Below are 17,722 nucleotides of genomic sequence, written 5' to 3'. Positions count from 1 at the left end.
TTAAATGTAATATTGATTCAAGCAACAAACAACGCACAATGTTTGATAAATAAATTTCCATACATAGCTATCTCCATGCAGTTCTCGTATGACATATTTCTGTGCACACCAGAGGGTCGCAATCGCTAGTTTTTTTTTAATGAGGCATTTTGCCATCGCACATGTTTTTATAGAGTTTGATTATGGCGTTGTCTGCTACCACTTGCTACGAATCTGCTACATGGCTGAGCAGATCGCTGACGTTTCACCAAATTGCTGCCACGAAAAAAATCTTAAATTGCGGCGATCTTAAACGCGACAAAAGCGTGTACATTCTAACCGCGCGCGAGGCGAAACTCTCAAAAACACGTGCAGAACGCGTGTAGCGTGGGAGCAAAGGAACAGGTTTTTTAAAGACAGGTTGAAGGGAACATCGGAGAGGTCAACATTCTTGTAACGAGATATGCCCCCCCCCCCCCCCCATTCAACGGCAGCGGCCGATCCCGCAGCGCCCTCTACGGCGTGGGTCTCCCCTGCCATCCCTCCAACGTTCAGTATACATTGGGTTGCCTCAGTATGTCACAGAAAAGGTCTATTGCCGACTTTTTTTCGCCTTCGAGCAAGCGGGCCAAGCAAAAAGCTGTCTCCCCCGAGCTTTTTGCTTCCACAGCAGAAGATTCGGAGACGCTTCAGGAACTAGAAAATGCTCAGTGCTTTGTTTCAATTCCACTTGAAGAGACTGTGCGTAGCATCGCGTCTGACGATGCTTGCCCGTCCTCGTCAGGGCACATGGACCACGAATGTGATGACCTTTCCTCATCGTGTGCAGCAAGACATCAACCTGATTCTGCGACAGAATTCACCACCTCTGATGTGGATGTCGACCACGCAGGCCAGTTGGACATTTCGAAATTCAAGACAGAGCAACCCACACAGCCAATACTGAACCCATTTCCATCTAAGAAGTACGGCAAATTGAGCAGGACCTTTAACTCAAACTGGTACTATCTATTTCCTTGGTTGGAGTACAGCGCGCAGGCTGACACAGCTTTCTGTTACCCTTGCAGAATGTTTTCAACTGGTGTCAATGAGAAATCTGCCTTTGTCAATGGTGGATACAGTAATTGGAAAAATGTCCTAGAAAGAGACGGTGGCTTCAGGAAGCACGAAAACTCACTCGTGCATAAGACTTGCCAGGCATCGTGGGTTTCCTTCACGCAGATGAAGGCGGGAGGACAAAGCAGGTCGGTTGCAACACATCTTAGCGACGCGTACTCCATGGAGGTGCAGGAAAATCGCCTCTATATAGCAAGAGTTGCCGATATATTGCAATTTACTGCCGTTCAGGGAATCTCTCAGAGGGGCCACGATGAAAGTGCCAGAAGTGAAAACAAAGGAAACTTCGTTTAGCTCTTGAACTTAATTGCTAATTATGACGACTATATAAGAAAGAAACTGAATGGTGGAGCAGCGAATGCGAAGTACGTTCATCACTCGATACAAGACCAGATCCTCGAAATTCTCAGCCACATCACATTAACAAGTATAAAGGAAGAGATGAAAATCTCCCAGTGTTTTGCACTTATCGTCGATGAAACCAAGGATCTAAGTAAGACGGAACGTTGTCAGTGGTAGTAAGGTACTACCTCAATGGGGCTGTCTTTGAGAGGTTCCTTGGATTCTGCAACGCTGAGCAATTGGATGCTAAGTCGCTCCTGAGCTACGTCAAGGAAACGCTGAATCGCTGCGGCATTGATTCTCAACTGTGCATTGCTCAAACATACGATGGTGCAAGTGTCATGAGCGGTACGTCACGAGGCGTCCAGGCACTATTCAGACAGGAAGTGCCGCAGGCAGTGTACGTACACTGCACGAACCACCGTCTCAATCTTGTCATCGTGGATGTCTGCTAGGCGATAAAACCGGTGAGGGATTTTTTCTCTCTTTTGGAAAGCCTTTATGTATTCCTAAGTGGATCTGCAGTTCACTCCCTGTATGTAGATGTTCAAAAAAGGTTGTTTTTGCCTGTGACAGAGCTGCAGCGTCTCAGCGATACACGATGGGCCTGCCAGATAACGGCTTGCACAGCTGCCATGAAAAGCTTTCCTGCCACTCTTGTATGCCTCAGAGAAGTCATCGCTACAAACAGCAGGCGGGCAACGGAAGCCGCGGGTCTGCTGAAGCAAATGAACTTCCCTTTTCTTTTCCATTTAGGGCTATTCACCAAGATACTCAGCCGCCTTAAGGTTTTTTTGGACCTAATACAAAGTAAAGACTGCAACCTTAGTCAGGCACGTCTCATGGCGCACACTGTCATTGACGAGTTATCCGAAATCAGAAATTCGCAGAGCGCGTTTGACACTGTGTGGGAGCAAACCTGCACTATTTCTGAGGAGAACGGGGTCCTCCAAAGGGAAAAGCAGAGAACGAAGCGCCTTCCGCTTCATTTAGAGCAGTTTGTATTAAGTGAAGGACGGCCCGTTAAAGAAGAGTCTCCAGATTCAAAAGAAACTTTCAGAGTCAAATTTTTTCTGCCCGTTTTGGGCCACCTCATTGTGGAACTGAGTAGGCGATTTGCGGAAAATAATGACGTACTCTGCGGAGTCAGCGCCCTCCACCCTCAAAATGAGAATTTTATGGACGTCTCCTTGCTCAAGTCTTTTGCTGAGCACTATGCATGCGACAACAACAGCGTTGAAGTTGCATGCAAGTTGGTAATTAAACTTCTTCAGCGCATCGAAGCCGAAAGGATGTGCAAAATAGAAACATTGCTGCAATTGGTCACCGTCTTAGAAGAGTATAAGTTAGCCTTTCACGAACTGCACAAGCTAAGTGTTATTGCCGTGACGATACCAGCATCATCATCTTCTTGCGAGCGCACATTTTCGTGCCTTCGAAGACTGAAGACTTATCTTCGCAGCAAAATGACTAACAACCGTCTGAGCGACCTAGCTGTGCTTGCGGTAGAACGGTCTCTAGCCAATAAGATAGACCTTCAGCGTGTTGTTGACATGTTCGATGCTGCACACAATAATCGGAATATACGTCTGCACTAGTATGCTGGTAAATGAAACTCTATAGTACCTTTGCGGCGTTTTCATGAGAAAAATGTTCGGGCACAGAAACCCGCTTCACCATCGAATAATTCCGGCCGTTTTTCCTCGCTTTCAAACAAACTGCAAAAGGTGCCCCGCTTTTCTGAGGCCACGTCGGTGCCCCACTTGTGTGGTGAACAGTGCCTAGTAGGAGAGCTGACACGTTTGTGAAAACTGGTGTACTGTTTAGTCAGATGTGAAATGACTTATCTGCCTATGCGTGATCCAGTTTTACAAATCTATACCCTTCATTTGTTTATTCTTTCGCTACATTGCTTCTTTTTTCTTTTCCCATTTCCAACGTTAACACCAGCAGGAGCAAGAACAGCCTTTTAACATTTGTAATCTGGCGCATCATTACGAAACTTGGAATTCATATGAACATTACTTAGTGGTGTTAGTTATCTCTGATGCTCTTGAATGACTCTTTCGAAGCTATATTGTGATCTAGTCAACACGTGTGATTTTGTTGCTGCTGGTTACCAAGCTTAATTTCTTTTATTTGGTACTGCATTTTTTATATCGGTTGTTTGACAAACTGTATCAATTTTCATTTTACTAGCAATACAACTGCTGTGTAAACATGCTAAATATTAAGTTGTATCCTACTGCGTTGCTCGAATATCTTACTTTCAGTGGTGTGTTTAGAACCTGGGCCTTTAGCCCAGCCAAACGGTCTCAGCCACCGACTAATTGGTGTCCTCTTGTGTTTTCGGAAGATTTTGGTGAAAGATTGTGGTATTTCGTGACTAAGCAGCACTTGCGTGCAGCAAATGAAGCAGTTGCAGGTGAGATAATAGATAGCTATCCTTGGCGAGATTGCAGTGAACTGCGCATAGCTGTAAATACAGCTACAGTGTACTAGACAGCAAAGACAGCGAAGCAGCATAGCGGCGTCAAACTGGTCGACGCTGATGACGTAGCTGACGTCGTGACACGCAGGCTTGACAAGTTCTAGGAGGCGTTGCTTCGGCTCGGCTTCTCCCAGAGGCTTAGCTGGCTACCTTCGACTACATCACAGCTGCGCCCAACTTCTCAAGTTGCTATCGTTCTGGTCATATTTATTTATTTATTTATTGAAAATACCTTACAGGCCAGAAGGCATTTTGTAAGGGGGGTTACAGTGAAAAATCGCATGTAAATTTCAAAATAAAAACGGTACAATGTCGGTTAGTAATAACAAAAAAAAATTAACAAAGCAATAAGTCAGCAATACGTAAACATGGCGATGAAGTATATAAGAACACTCCGTAACATAAAAACCCTCGGAAAAGAAGTAAAAGAACGTCAAGATGAAATATTAAGGAAATGCGTCTGAACTTTTTGCCGAAACGTGTTGGGGTTGCTATCAGAGGCGATATCGTCGGGAAGATCATTCCACATGCGGATGGCTTGTGGTAGTGCGGATGTGTTGAACGCGTTCGTGTTTCCAAAAATGCGAGTGAAGCTGAGATGGTTATGTAATCTGCGTGACGTGTAGAGCGGGCGTTGAAGGTGCAACGACGATGTTTTGTTACTGTAGACGTACTTATGAAATAGGCATAACAAGGACACGTGACGACGAACATTTAATGCTTGGAGGGAATGATGGAGTTTAAGCTGAGTCACACTGGAATTGATGTCATAGTTTCTAGAAATGTAACGGGTGGCTCTGTTCTGGATTGTTTCCAGCATGTTAATTTGATACTGAGCGGAAGGGGACCAAACAGATGAGGCATATTCAAGTTGCGGGCGGACGAAAGTTAGGTATGACATTTTGCAAATGTTAGTGGGACAACGACGAAGGTTTCGGCGTAAATACCCCAATGTTTTGGAGGCTTTTGCACAAACGTTAGTGATGTGATCAAACCAGGAAAGCCCTGGTGTAAGGTGGATGCCAAGATACTTGTAAGAAGTCGCCGTGGAGAGCCTGTCACATTGCATATGGTAAGTGAAGTTAGATATGACCTGTTTACGTCCAAAAGAAACAACTTTACACTTATTAGTATTCAACCTCATAAGCCAAGTGCTGCACCAGTTAGAAATAGTGTTCAGATCATCTTGAAGGATGGAGTGATCGTTAGGACAGTTTATAGGTCTGTAGAGCATGCAGTCATCAGCGAAGATTCTGATATGCGATGATATGTTAGTTGGGAGGTCGTTGATGTAGATAAGAAAGAAAAATGTTCGGGCACAGAAACCCGAACATATTATCAAGGAAGCTATAGATCAGCTGTTTTTCGCCCAGCTAATCTCATTCTAACCCATATAAAGCTAGCGCCTAGGTGATTTCTTTGTAAGAGTGTAAGAGTCGATTTAGATCAAGAGAAAATCTTTCAGATAATATATTACGTTGAACTCACCTAAGCAGAAGAATACGCATGTTTATCGACGTGTTGAGCTACTAAACGAAGCGTAGGTGACATGTAACAGGACATATCGTAGACTTCCATCGAAGAAGTTGGGCGTTTATAAAAGAAGAAAAGGGGAAGAGAGTAAGACAGTGAAAAACAAACGTATAAGCTCCACACTTGCTTGCTCCCCCGGAGGAACTCACTTTTCGTGGTTGCCCCCCCCCCCCCCCCAGTAAAAACATCCTCCATGGAACCGCCCCTGCCTGTTACCCTTATTATTCATGATGTACCCACAAAAATTAGAGGCCAAATTTGAGGAAAGTGGTCTAGGCTTCAACCTCTCTTTACTCAAACAAGGAAAACTCATTGATCGTGCACCAGCAGAATTAATGTACGTAGATGATATAGTGCTAATGGTTGACAACAAGGAATATTTGCAGAGATTGATGGACATCTACAATAATGAGGGAGATAGGTTAGATTTTATGTTCAGTAAGGAAAAATCAGCAGTCATGATTTTCAATGATAACGAACGTAGTGAGCTTAGAATACAGGAGGTCACGTTAGAGATAACAGATAAATACAAATATCTGGGCATATGGATAAGCAATGGGACCGAGTACCTAAGGGAATACGAAATATACGTGATGACTAAAGGTAACAGGAATGCAGCAGTGATGAAAAATAGGGCACTGTGTAATTACAATAGGTATGATGTTGTGAGAGGATTGTGGAAAAGGGTCATTGTTCCTGCGCTGACGTTCGACAATGCGGTGTTGTGCATGAGATCAGAAGTTCAAGCAAGATTAGAAATTAAGCAACGTGGAATAGGTAGGCTTGCTTTAGGAGCTCACGGGAATACATTAAATCAGGGAGTACAAGGTGATATGGGATGGACATCATTTGAGGGCAGGGAAGCTAGCATCAAGATGAAATTTGAGAAATGACTGAGAGAAATGAGGGAGGAGCGTTGGGCTAGGAAGGTTTTCAGCTACTTGCACATGAAGCATGTCGATACAAAATGGAGGAAGCGAACCAGGAACTTGACTGGTAAATACTTAGAAAACAGCAGGTGGCCAAACCAAAAAGATCTATCGGTTAAACAGAAAGCGAAGGAATTGGAGACTGACTTGTGGAGAATTGGCATAATTAAGAAGTCCGCACTAGAGATCTATGGAACTTTTAAGCAGGAAATTGCCAAGGAAAGGATCTATGATAATACTCGGGGTAGTTCTCTAATGTTTCAGGTCAGGACGGGAGTGTTGCGAACCAAGAGATATCGGGCCAAATACGAAGGGGTAGACACAGTATGAAGTGCATGTGGAGAGGAAGAAGAAACTGCCGAACACTTGATAATGTTCTGTAAAGGGCTTCACCCTATAGCTCAGGATGATGGCGCAGAGTTTTTCAAAGCACTGGAGTTTAGGGACAGGGAGGGCAAAATACACTTTAAGCGGGTAGACTTAACTACAAGGAGGTTATCTGATCGGTGGCTAAAGTCAAGGCACGAGTGAAAATAAACCCTTCACTGCAATGTAAGAATCCTCAACCTCACTATTTAAAGTAAAAAAAATAAATCTAATGGTCAGTTCACTAAGTATTACGGCTCTGTAGCGTTAGCCGCCGCCCGATCTAAAGGGACAGCCACATCCATCCATCCATCCATCCATCCATCCATCCATCCATACATTGCAAATGCAGCCACAGTTTTTTCATTGGGACCATTACACACATTACTCCATCAGCGGCTACTAGATTTCTCGTGCCTGCCGGATGAGCGTGAAATGCCAGTCATCTATGACGGGCGCGGCCTACGTAAGAATAAGGGTCTTTGTACTCGGCCTTTGAGATCGGAAATTTCAGCGTTTGGTATTTATTCAGAGGATGCTTTGTATTAAAAAGTTTTGCTGAATGAGAGCGTTATTTAGGTAGGGTAAATGTGATTACGTTTACGCCTTTTAAAAACTTTTTTTGTTATTATTGTTGCAAATAAGCTCCAAAAACGTAAAAACATATTTGAAGGCACCCCTACATGAGTGGCGCCACCACCGCAGTTACGACTACCGCCGCTTCCAAAGTGACCACCGATAATCCGGCAGGCATAGGAAATCTAGGAGGTGCTGACTCGATTTATTACATTCATTACACCTCAGCATCAGGCACGCATTTCACGCGCGCTGTTCGAGAATTCGCAGCCTGTGCTTGCCCGTTTTACACGCGTGCCGAGTTGTCATGTGCGTTCTGGGACCTTTCACCGCAACTCAGGATTAACTACGCTTCAGCGTTTGTAAGTGTTTTGTCGTTGTTTCATGAATCCAAGCTTTCCTTCCATCCGAAGGCTTAGTTGTGCTGCGCTGCTAAGCTGCTGTGCCACGTGTGTTTTTCATTGCTGCGTTTAACCGAGCGTAGCGATTTGTTTCACGTGTATACAAGTCGAACGCGTCGCGTAGACTTATCGTTGTGTATGTGTGGTGCCGAGAGTCGTAGGGGTCCATCAGTTCAAGCTTATGCTATGCAGTGAGTGATGCAAATATGTCACTTCTTTCGCGCGAATTTTCTTGCCTTTCGCAGCTGTATTAGAAATATTTCGCCCTTCACGTTTTCACCCGCTACTCGACGTTATTAAACTAGCCGTATACGTAATTACCAGTACGCATACCTGACTCTTCACTGAGAACCACCACTATAGCTATTTACCAAAGTTTTTATTACTACTCCAAAACGCCAACGAAACAGGATACAGCCTTAACGGCAGCGCAAGTTTATTCTTTAGCAGCTAGAAACTTGAGTGAGTGAGCAAACTTTGTTTAACCAGTGGATTGAGGCATGGGCCCTAAGCCGCGCCAGAGGCGATGGAGAGACCCAGTCTCTCAGCCGCCTCCCGTGCTCGCTGGATGGTTCATATTTGATCTGCCCGATCTGAGCTGATCAGCGCGGCTCTCCACCGCGCTTCAAGCTGCTCTGGGGAGACTGCATTAGCGTCCTTTATCGGTGTGCATTCCCATAAAATATGCTCTTGGGTGGCGTGTCTCGATCTACATAGCTTACACGAGTCATCTCGGTATAGTTCGGGGTAGTTGCGATTTAGGTGCTTCGGGTTGGGAAATGTTCTATAGCTTGAAGTCGCCTCCAGTCAACCTCCTGAGATCTGTCAAATGTGGAGCTAGGTGGTGGAAATCTGCACCTTGACTTTTTTTTAAAATTGGAGAAACTTTTAGTGTTTACTTTTCATGCACTCCAACCGCCCGCGACGTAAATGCTCAACGTTACGATCACGTAGAAGTAGCCGAATTACATAGAAGTAGCTGCAAAGCAGGCGCGCGCAACTTGTCAGTTCACAGAAAACGTCAAAGTAGTAATGCGACCGCTCGAAATCGGCAAACCTCCGGCACTTTGAATCAGACGATGTCGAAATTGAGCGAGACTGGAAGAAGTTGGGTGAGGATAAACGCGTGATAAGGAGGGCACTGGGCCGGCCTAAGCTCGCAAAATGAGAAGTTCGAAACCATGCCGTCTTTTATTTTATAAAAGAAATTTGTACTTTGAAACAGTTAAATGGCCAGGCGAGCTACGATTCATGTGAAATTGAGAGCTGCTGGTTTTTCAGGTGGTACTGTGCAGTGCCAAGAAAGTGCAACAGAACCGTCTACTTAAAAATAGCCCAGCACCCTAGCTTGCAAATGACAAAATTTGGTTCGATTGAAGATACCGGACAATTCCTAATTGTATGTTTACATAAAACGCGTTATAAAGGAATCGTTATAGAGATGGCGTCTGGGGTGCGGCCTCATTGGCGACCACCCGCCGGTAATGCACTTCCTCATTAGAGCAGAATTGGCCACCCTTAAGCAGTAGCTCGTTTATCAAAGTACCAATCAACTCTTTGCCCCCAGTCTCCAGCGAATGCGGAGCAACTGTCCAAGACGGCAGTCGGGCCTGCTATGTCGCAGAGGGTGCTAAGAATTTCTGGGTCCGGAAAGGCCACCATTCGAATTCGAACTTGGCTATGTTCAACGCTAGAACGCTCTCTAGGGAGGCTAGTCTATATGTGCTATAGGGTGTTCTCACTTGATGTCGTCCGCAAGGACCGTCACTGTTGTTTCAGTATGCCGCCATCTTGGGTGTCTCGGTGGTTCGATGCACATATACAATAGCTCGAAGACACTGTGGAGCTATGTGTTTTTCTCTTTTTTTGTGCAACTGGTGCCTGCAAAGGATTTAAGCACATAACCATGTGGGTTAGATAAAGCTTTGTAATTGTGCTACCTGGAGAACGTGCGTCTGTGTGGCGGTGAAGACCCACTCAATGTTAAAAAGCTGAACTGCGGCGTAATCTTGAATTGCGGCCGCAGGTCGAATTTACCATCATAACGGACTACCTTCTTGACACGACAAGTTTTTTGTCACGCGAGAAACTAAAAGCTTACAAATTCATGCAGTATCACAAGTAATTTTATGAGTGGATGGGTGCAGCAGTTGGGCATGAATGTTCTCCTGAACAGCACGATAGTGGTAGCCAGAAAGGTAAACAGACTTACTTTGTCCACTTGTAATCACATTTATGGTGACGTGCGAGCACTGTGTCAATACTGTAAACATGGTAATGAGATCACATGGCAGAAAAGGGATCACAGCCGTTGCTGCAGTGGCTCTTTTCTTTTCAATAACCACTGGGTACCATGTTCATGTGTAGCTGAGTCATCGCACCTGATTAGGGCAGGTGTCGAAGCTCTGCCGTATACAGCACAGTCGCTGTTGTCGGTAAAGAAAGTCGACTTCCTGTTTATTGCTAATTGCATTTTTTCTGTAGTGCTAACACCGGTGAAACCAGTAAACAGGGTAATGGGATGACAGGGCAGGAAGACTCGATGGTTAGTGCGGCGAAACCACTCCGTTTTTTCTGTGCTGTTACCTCTGTGGTTTTGTGACATTGACCTTTCAGCACCAATCATAGAAAAAAGAAAATTACGAAGGTAATAGTCTGATCACCAGACTTATTTTTTGAGAAGTTGTTACAACTTATAATCAAATACGGCAGGGGCATAGCCAGAATTTTTTTTTCGTTTTCGGGGGTAGGGGGGTTCACACCGACCCGTCGTGTGTGTGTGTGGGGGGGGGTGTTAAAGGCATCAGCTTTTCTTAGTGGCGTGAGCATCGGCAGTAGTTTTAGCAGACTCTGTACATGTAGGTCAAAGTCTTGAGACTCCCCCCTCCCCTCCTCATGCGTATGTGCTTGTGAAGAGAATATGGAAAAGAGCGGAAAACTACAGCAAATGACCGGTACAGTGGCCATTTGGAGCAATGGGCTTCTGTTGCACCACTGAATGGACTAGTTTTCGAGGAATGCATCATTGAGACGTACATTCTGATTGGAGAAGAGATTGTTAATCATTAATCTCGGTTAAGCGTAGATAGCGTAGTCCTTGTCAGGTTAAAGTGGGTTTCACAAATCGAGGACGGCTCTGCTTACAACATGCAATGAAAATGACTGCATGCATATGGGAAGGATTTTTATGTATAGCTCCATACGTCAAGCAGCCCTGACGCAGTGGTAGGTTTAAGCAGAGTCTTTCAATGCTTTTCTGGTCACGAAACTGCGGCCGAAGATTAATTCAGGGACAAAAGCTGCCGCTAGGATCGCCCCTGTTAGCGTGAATGCTTCGCCGGCGGCCGGCGACGCTTGCGGGCCGGCTGTTTCTCCGTCGGCAATGCGCCTAATTTCATCTGCTCTTCATTTCCACCTGTAAAAACGCGACCTGTAAAAACGCGAGCGACGCCAGCGAAGTGTGCGTGTTTTTGATTCAGTTGACGCTTAGCTTAGCTGTGAAATAGAGGCAAGGCCACGCGTGTTACTGAGTCGTATATGTTGCAGCGTTCGTTCGTTGCAGTAGTCACGGCTGCTACGTTCTCGCTTTGAGAAGGAGGACATCTGGCGTTTTCGATTTTTGAGTAGTCTTTGCAGTTTCCTGCGTTTGAGTTAACTAGCACCAGATTTAAATCGGTATATACAGCCCTGGGCGACATGCTGCGCTTAGCAAATAGGTGTGCAAACGTACAGCACGTTGGGTTAGCGCTGTGTCTGCGTGATTTTATAGCGCGCTAATAATGTACAAAAATAACCTAGGTTTGGAAAGTGAGCATCAACGTGATGAAGAAAAACGCTCACGAAATGGAAGCAGCATAATGAGCGCGCGTAGGAGGAAATGCTACACACTTGAGCGACTTTCTCGGCTGTCAACATAGGTATAGGGTGTCAACAGAAAAACTCGTATGGTCAGTGTCTGACACACTCGTCCCACCAAAACGACTAGTTAATTGATTACTTGGTTATGAGGTTTAACGCGCTGACGCTATGCAGGCAATCGGGCGCGCGCCGTAGTGTAGCTCTCCGGAATAATTTTAACCACCCAGGTATCTTTAACATGCGCGGGAATCTCTAAAACACAGGCATTTTCTCTTTTCGCCTCCATCAGAAAAGCGGCTGGGAACCCGCGTCCTTGGGCTCATCATCATCAGCACAGCGCCCTAGCCCCTGGGCCACCGCGGCGGGGACACTAAAAAAATTTAAAAAAGAAATACAGGCAAAGCTAGCCATGCTCCACTTTGCAAATTCAAAATACCTGATTGGATAATCAAAATGTCGCCGCCGTGGATTTTGGTTCCGCCACACAGATGACAGTAACCTGACTGGCCACTTGCTGATCGTCGCAGGCAGCTGCCAAGCGCATGCAAATGACTAGAAAACGCGCCGCGGCTGTGGTGCAAGTGTTTATTCATACAAGTTTACGGCAATAGCATGGCGGATAGAGGAAATAAACAACGTCACACAAGCAACTAGGAACACAATTGTGCAAGTGTTTTTTGTCACTAGCAAACACAAAACACAACAGTTGGCTTTTACATAGCATGACAAACAGAACATCTGCTACCCATGGGGCTTGTTGCCACCATTTGCTGGGCAGTTTGCTCGCCGCGTCGCTCGTGTAAGCTTGTTTTTTTTCCCTGGTGTAAAAGTGCAGGCGGCACCTCAAGAAAAAATGAACAACCTCTGCTGTGGTACCCACATAGTGCAACCTACAGCCCACACCAGCAGAAGCAATGCGGCTGTCGAGCAAAACTTGGTCAACAATGTTCGCATACAAATCGGCACATGCAACTGTGTCCACAGTCAGTTCTTCAACATGTCCTTCCACAATGCGCAACAGGCTGAGAAGCTGGGATGAGGGCACTTGCAGGAATCCTCTTGACTTCTTCTGGATTAGGTCAGTTGGCTCTCGTGTCTGGCTCTTGAGTGTTCCCACGCAGTCAGTGCAGCTTATCGTTGAAAACTTCTTTACCACGTAACCGGCAAGATAATCAAGAATGCACTCTTTGGTGGAGAGCGTAACGTCAGGCACGGATGCATTGTTCACTGCCTCTCCCGGCTCCTCAAGAACGTCATCAAAGAGGACCGCCAACATGTCAATCTGCAAAATACATTCCAAGTTTCAAATCTTTCAATGTATAAGTTGAGATTCGTAAATGCAAAAACACATTATGTTTCATTTGGTTATTTGGTCATTTGTGTAGTGAAACTGCTCCTGAAAAAAAGAAACTAGAGCTAATAAATAAAAGCAAGGGGCACGTTACCTGACTGGAGGCAGGTTTTCCCTTGTCAAAGAGGCCCTGGAGCTTGAGCAACAGCTGGGGTCTATCTCCCTCGACCGAGGCCCGTTTTGGCGGCCGAACTAGGTTGTTTACAAAGAGCATCCGATAGATGAACACAAATGTTGCACAGTCGGCTGCCCTCCGTCACCAGCAACATGCCTGACGATGCCGAAAAACCTCTAGAAAGAAAAAATCAATTTATCGCAACAGTGAGAAATTCATAGCACATTTATACACATAAAAGTCATCATGTTTGCCTCTAGAGGATCTTGTCCGAAGTTCCCAACGAGAACGTAACGAAACCCAGACAACAGCAAGCTCTCGATGAGTGCAACTGAGCTATGCAGTGTCAGTCTGAGTGCTCCACATGTCTGCTTACTCAGAAAGCAGACTTGCCTCTGGGTCGGTAATGTCTTGATGTATTTCTCCCAGTTGTCCAGCCATGCAATGCTGTCCTTCAACACCTGGAATAAAATTTGCTTCATCTATAGTACATGAAAAACACTTCATAACACATGTAATAATCTCACAGCAATGTGTTGTGCTTCGTTGAATCGAACATGGTCTGGCCTCCGAGAGTTCAGGCAGTCGAACAGCTTGTTCAATGTTCTTGTGAATTGCGATGTTGCAGCCGACCCATGGAGCTTCTTGCAGTCTTCCTGCTCGCTATAAAACTCCATAACCGAAGCTGTACTCTCACTGAACAGCTGTAAAATGTGTGGAAAAAAGGATTTTAAGTTTACTTCCCAAAACGTGTGAGCAGATGTTTTTGAAATACACTTTGCACTGAACATAGCTTCGTGCATGATTTGCCTGGACAGCCAACTTCACGCTCATCTTTTGGAACGCATTGGGGAAAATATGGGCTTTCGTTAACTTCGGTACAGCCCGGAGCCCAGCCTGTTCTTCTTCATAGTCCAGTAAGTCCTTGTAGTGACAGTGGAACACCTCCTGTCCTTGAGGGAGCTGCAACATAAGGACAAGTGACAAATTTCTTTTTAAACTGAATAGTTTATGCACAGGTCAAGGCATTCACATGCAACTTTTTTTACTTACCAAAAACTTGCCCACTTTGAGCAAGTTGTTTCTGATGCACTTAAATATGTGCGGTGGATCAATTACAACGTGGACTTGCTTTGAGGGCTCACACGGGTGTTCAAAACACGTTTGAAGCTTGTGCATGTCCCCGTTGACACCTTGAGAGAAAAACAGTTTAATAGTACACTTGTTTTTCTACTACATCACTAACCACAGCTAAATAAAATTTGAAAAGACGTACCCAGAGATCTCAAGGCTGATTGGTTTGATGTGGAGTTGTCGCAGGTCACTGCGTCAACAACAACACCAGCGTTTGTAAGGTGAACAATGCACTGCAAAAGGAGCTTCGCCACGATTGATCCTGGGGCAGCACCAGAAGCACAAAGTGTGCCCACAGTTTGTGACCACCCTCCCAGAAAAGGCAGAAACAGAAAGACCAGCACGTGGTCGCCGTCTTTGCCATGGTCACCTAGTCATGTGTGTTCGGCGAAATCCACCTTGCCCAGCAGTGCCATGTCCGACTCGCGAATGTGGACGCTTTTTCTGACGCTCATTTCATCGAACATGAGCACTCCTGGAAAGTTTTGGGTAGGTTAACATCTTGTCTCAATTGCGCTGCTGAATATAATACAATTATAAAAATGAGTACTGCTTCTTACCTCGACGCTCTCTTTCTGGAACTGCTTCTAGCTTTTCACACAGAACCGTGAACAAAGTGCTGTCGAAGCCAAAATCAGCTTTCAGATTTCTGAGGTAGCCATAGAGGGTGCGGGGATTTGGAAGGGGCAAAAATTCATTTTCATGAAGAAAAGTGTAGACTGCAGTGGACTTTATCTTTAGCAGCAAGCAGTCATAAATCCACTCTTTTTTGTACCTGGAGAGAATGAATTGCAAATTTGTTTTCCACAATGAGCGTGTTGGAAACTATTCATGCAAAGCAAAAAATAATGAGAATGGTGTTATAAAAACTGAAGAAAGTATATTTGCCCAAACAAACCTGCAATTTTTCCCGAAATTAGAAATAACACTACACAAAACGGCCAAACCAATGTGTGCCTCAATAGCATATTGTTTTGCGGTCCAACAGATACAAATACATGATGAATAAATGAAGGCTACACCTTGAGATAACATTTTCAAACGCAAAAGGGGCAATCCAATAGCAATGTTACGTGTGTGATGGGGTATTTGGAACTTACCGCGCAGCTGTTGCAGACTTCGCGTTGGCTTTCATGAGCCAGAGGTCAAAAATGAGCTTCTCGCGAGCCGAAAGCTTCTGAACGTCTTGGTGTGATCTTCTGCTCCTATTCGCTTCCACTGTCAATTTCGCAATCTTCACTTGGCACAAACGAAGTTGCTGCTTAGTACTTCGAAGCTGGTCTTTAACTGCGTGGAGCTCTGAGATGGAGCAGACATTTCCCTCTGTCTGGCATGCCATCTCTGTTCAGCTTCTAGTGCTTATCACTCCACCTGTCAAACGAAGAAATATGGATCAATATAATGCGACATCACGCAGCACACAGGCAATACAGGCTCTCAACATAGTGAAACAAGAAAACAAGGCAACGCGAATGGAGGCTTACCATCATCTCCGGCTGCTTCAGGATCGCAGGGCTCTGTGCTGGAGCTCACAGAAGCTGCAGTGCCATCGTTGTTCGGCGACGAAACGCGACGACGTTTTGCAGGCGGATTTTCTCGCTGTGAGTGCGACCGTGGCTTGGGCTTCGTAAGATACGCCGGCAGGTTTTCAAATATCCGGGGTATGCCACCGACGCGGAGCTTAGGCTTCTCGCGCTGCAGAAGCTAAGATTGTCCACTTATTCTGAACTCATCGGCTCGAATAATGTCCGTGGTGTCGAAATGTTTCTCGCACGCACGAACGGCCTTCGACTCGAAGTTGAAAGCGCCCGTCTCCTGTCGTGGAATGGCTCGCTTCCACCTGTCGCGTTGTTCGCGGTCGCTTGGGAGGCAGAACAGCGAAGCTTTTCCTGTACAACTCCGATAGCCAGAGCGGCAACCAGGTACGCAGCACGTCAGAGGCATGGTAGTTCACATAGTTTGCCGTCCGTGATGAGTGTAGACAGCTATACCACACAACAAACAAACCAGTAAGCTCGCGCTCCAACGCACTGCAAACGCTGCAAATGCGGCCGCCGCCGTCCAAGCCGCCTTCACCAGACTCGTAGCGCCACCGCGCGGGAGCTTTGATCCCCATATGAAGCTCTCCCATAGCGTTACGGAGAAGTTTCGTGACCAGAAAAGCATTGGAGGACTCTGGTTTAAGTCAGCATGTTTCTTAGTTTACAGCTCACATCCACGCATGCTTGCGATATCCAACAAGCAATTTTTTTTGTAAGTTATGCCGCACATTGGCAACACCAATTCAAATGCATTATTTTTCAGGCAGACTTTCTAGCACCATGGTTGACATTACAGTTGCACAGTGACTTGATATCAATGAAGTACTCCAATCGCAGAGGTTTTATGATGCACTCTGCGAGAGCAAGGCAATCATTCTTGCGAAATGTTTACGAGGTCTCACTCTAAAATACACCTGGGACAAGACTATATCTACTCGCTTAGAAACAGATTGTTCGCTGCGTATATGCGCTAGAAAAACTAAATATGCACAAAAACGTGTAAAGGCGTTATCTTCTTTTTTGTTTTCGCAGCTTTTGTGGTTCTGCTTCCTGAAACAATAGCAATGTGACAGGGCGGGCGTCTTCCGTTGTTTGCTAGTGTGCAGCCATCATTTCGCATTACGTCAACAGATTACGTCAGCTGTATAGAATATTTCACTGTGCAGAATTGATATGCCATGCATACACTTATCAAACTAATGATTGATGTGTGGGGATTAACGTCCCAAAACCACTATATGATTATGAAAGACGCCGTAGTGGAGGGCTCCGGAAATTTAGACCACCTGGGGTTCTTTAACGTGCACCCAAATCTGAGCACACGGGCCTACAACATTTCCGCCTCCATCGGAAATGCAGCCACCGCAGCCGGGATTCGAACCCGCGCCATGCGGGTCAGCAGCCGAGTACCTTATCCACTAGACCACCGCGGCGGGGCACTTATCAAACTAGTACATGCATTCATGTTTGCAGCACTCACGCCAGGGCGAACACGAGCAGCCTTGTACCACATGAAATCTCTAGTGATTCGTTCTCTAGCGATGAAGGAATGGACTTAGGTCTTGTTCAGAGCATAGCACACCATAATCAATTTCTCAGAACGCGTGAGCTCTGAGAACTGCCAGCCTTGCAACACGGTTTCGCTTACGCTATACTAAGCACCATTCATGCCTGGCGGTTGTCTGTTTTGGGCACTCTCTTGTGAGTCACTGGAATTTCACAGCTTTCATCAACTCCTTCATATTCGTACACGTTTGTCGAATGGGATAACAACACAACAAAAACTACCAGCCTTCTATAGGGGCGCAATCATAAATACAAAACGTTTGCACGCAGATTAAGATACTGGGCAAGGGCGACTTCACTGGCACCTGAAGGGAAGCAGAGGAAATGTATAAACGCGAGTCCTTGCACTAGGCGAGAAATGAGCCTTAGTGTTCAAGGTGTAACTTCACTAGCCAACATGTATTGTCGGTAATGTTCTCGTTCC

At 45.6% G+C, this 17,722-nt stretch overlaps 4 protein-coding genes and 1 pseudogene across 4 annotated transcripts; 2 read left to right on the top strand and 3 right to left on the bottom strand.

The window, feature by feature from the left end:
• Positions 1-555: 555 nt before the first annotated feature.
• Positions 556-3,035, top strand: LOC142768356 (zinc finger MYM-type protein 1-like). Its single transcript, XM_075870324.1, has 2 exons — positions 556-944; positions 1,952-3,035. The coding sequence occupies exons 1-2, from the start codon at positions 556-558 to the stop codon at positions 3,033-3,035; spliced, it is 1,473 nt and encodes a 490-aa protein (XP_075726439.1).
• Positions 3,036-5,820: 2,785 nt separating this feature from the next.
• On the top strand, positions 5,821-6,921 carry LOC142768355 (uncharacterized; annotated as a pseudogene).
• Positions 6,922-11,876: 4,955 nt separating this feature from the next.
• On the bottom strand, positions 11,877-13,187 carry LOC142768354 (uncharacterized). The gene is made up of 3 exons (XM_075870323.1): positions 13,037-13,187; positions 12,323-12,873; positions 11,877-11,961 (listed from the first exon to the last, which is right to left on the bottom strand). The coding sequence occupies exons 1-3, from the start codon at positions 13,154-13,156 to the stop codon at positions 11,877-11,879; spliced, it is 756 nt and encodes a 251-aa protein (XP_075726438.1). The 5' UTR covers positions 13,157-13,187.
• A 563-nt stretch (positions 13,188-13,750) lies between these two features.
• On the bottom strand, positions 13,751-14,471 carry LOC142768352 (uncharacterized). The gene is made up of 3 exons (XM_075870322.1): positions 14,334-14,471; positions 14,111-14,250; positions 13,751-14,020 (listed from the first exon to the last, which is right to left on the bottom strand). Exons 2-3 carry the CDS (start codon positions 14,234-14,236, stop codon positions 13,751-13,753), a joined length of 396 nt encoding a protein of 131 aa, XP_075726437.1. The 5' UTR covers positions 14,237-14,250; positions 14,334-14,471.
• Positions 14,472-14,565: 94 nt separating this feature from the next.
• LOC142768351 (uncharacterized) lies at positions 14,566-15,530 on the bottom strand. The gene is made up of 3 exons (XM_075870321.1): positions 15,292-15,530; positions 14,752-14,840; positions 14,566-14,666 (listed from the first exon to the last, which is right to left on the bottom strand). Exons 1-3 carry the CDS (start codon positions 15,528-15,530, stop codon positions 14,566-14,568), a joined length of 429 nt encoding a protein of 142 aa, XP_075726436.1.
• Between the last annotated feature and the right edge of the window lie 2,192 nt (positions 15,531-17,722).

This window comes from Rhipicephalus microplus, chromosome 8 (genome assembly GCF_043290135.1).
Source record: "Rhipicephalus microplus isolate Deutch F79 chromosome 8, USDA_Rmic, whole genome shotgun sequence".
NCBI classification, from domain to species: domain Eukaryota; kingdom Metazoa; phylum Arthropoda; class Arachnida; order Ixodida; family Ixodidae; genus Rhipicephalus; species Rhipicephalus microplus.
The sequence above is the reverse complement of the archived record's forward strand: the minus strand, read 5'-3'. Positions and strand labels throughout refer to the sequence as shown.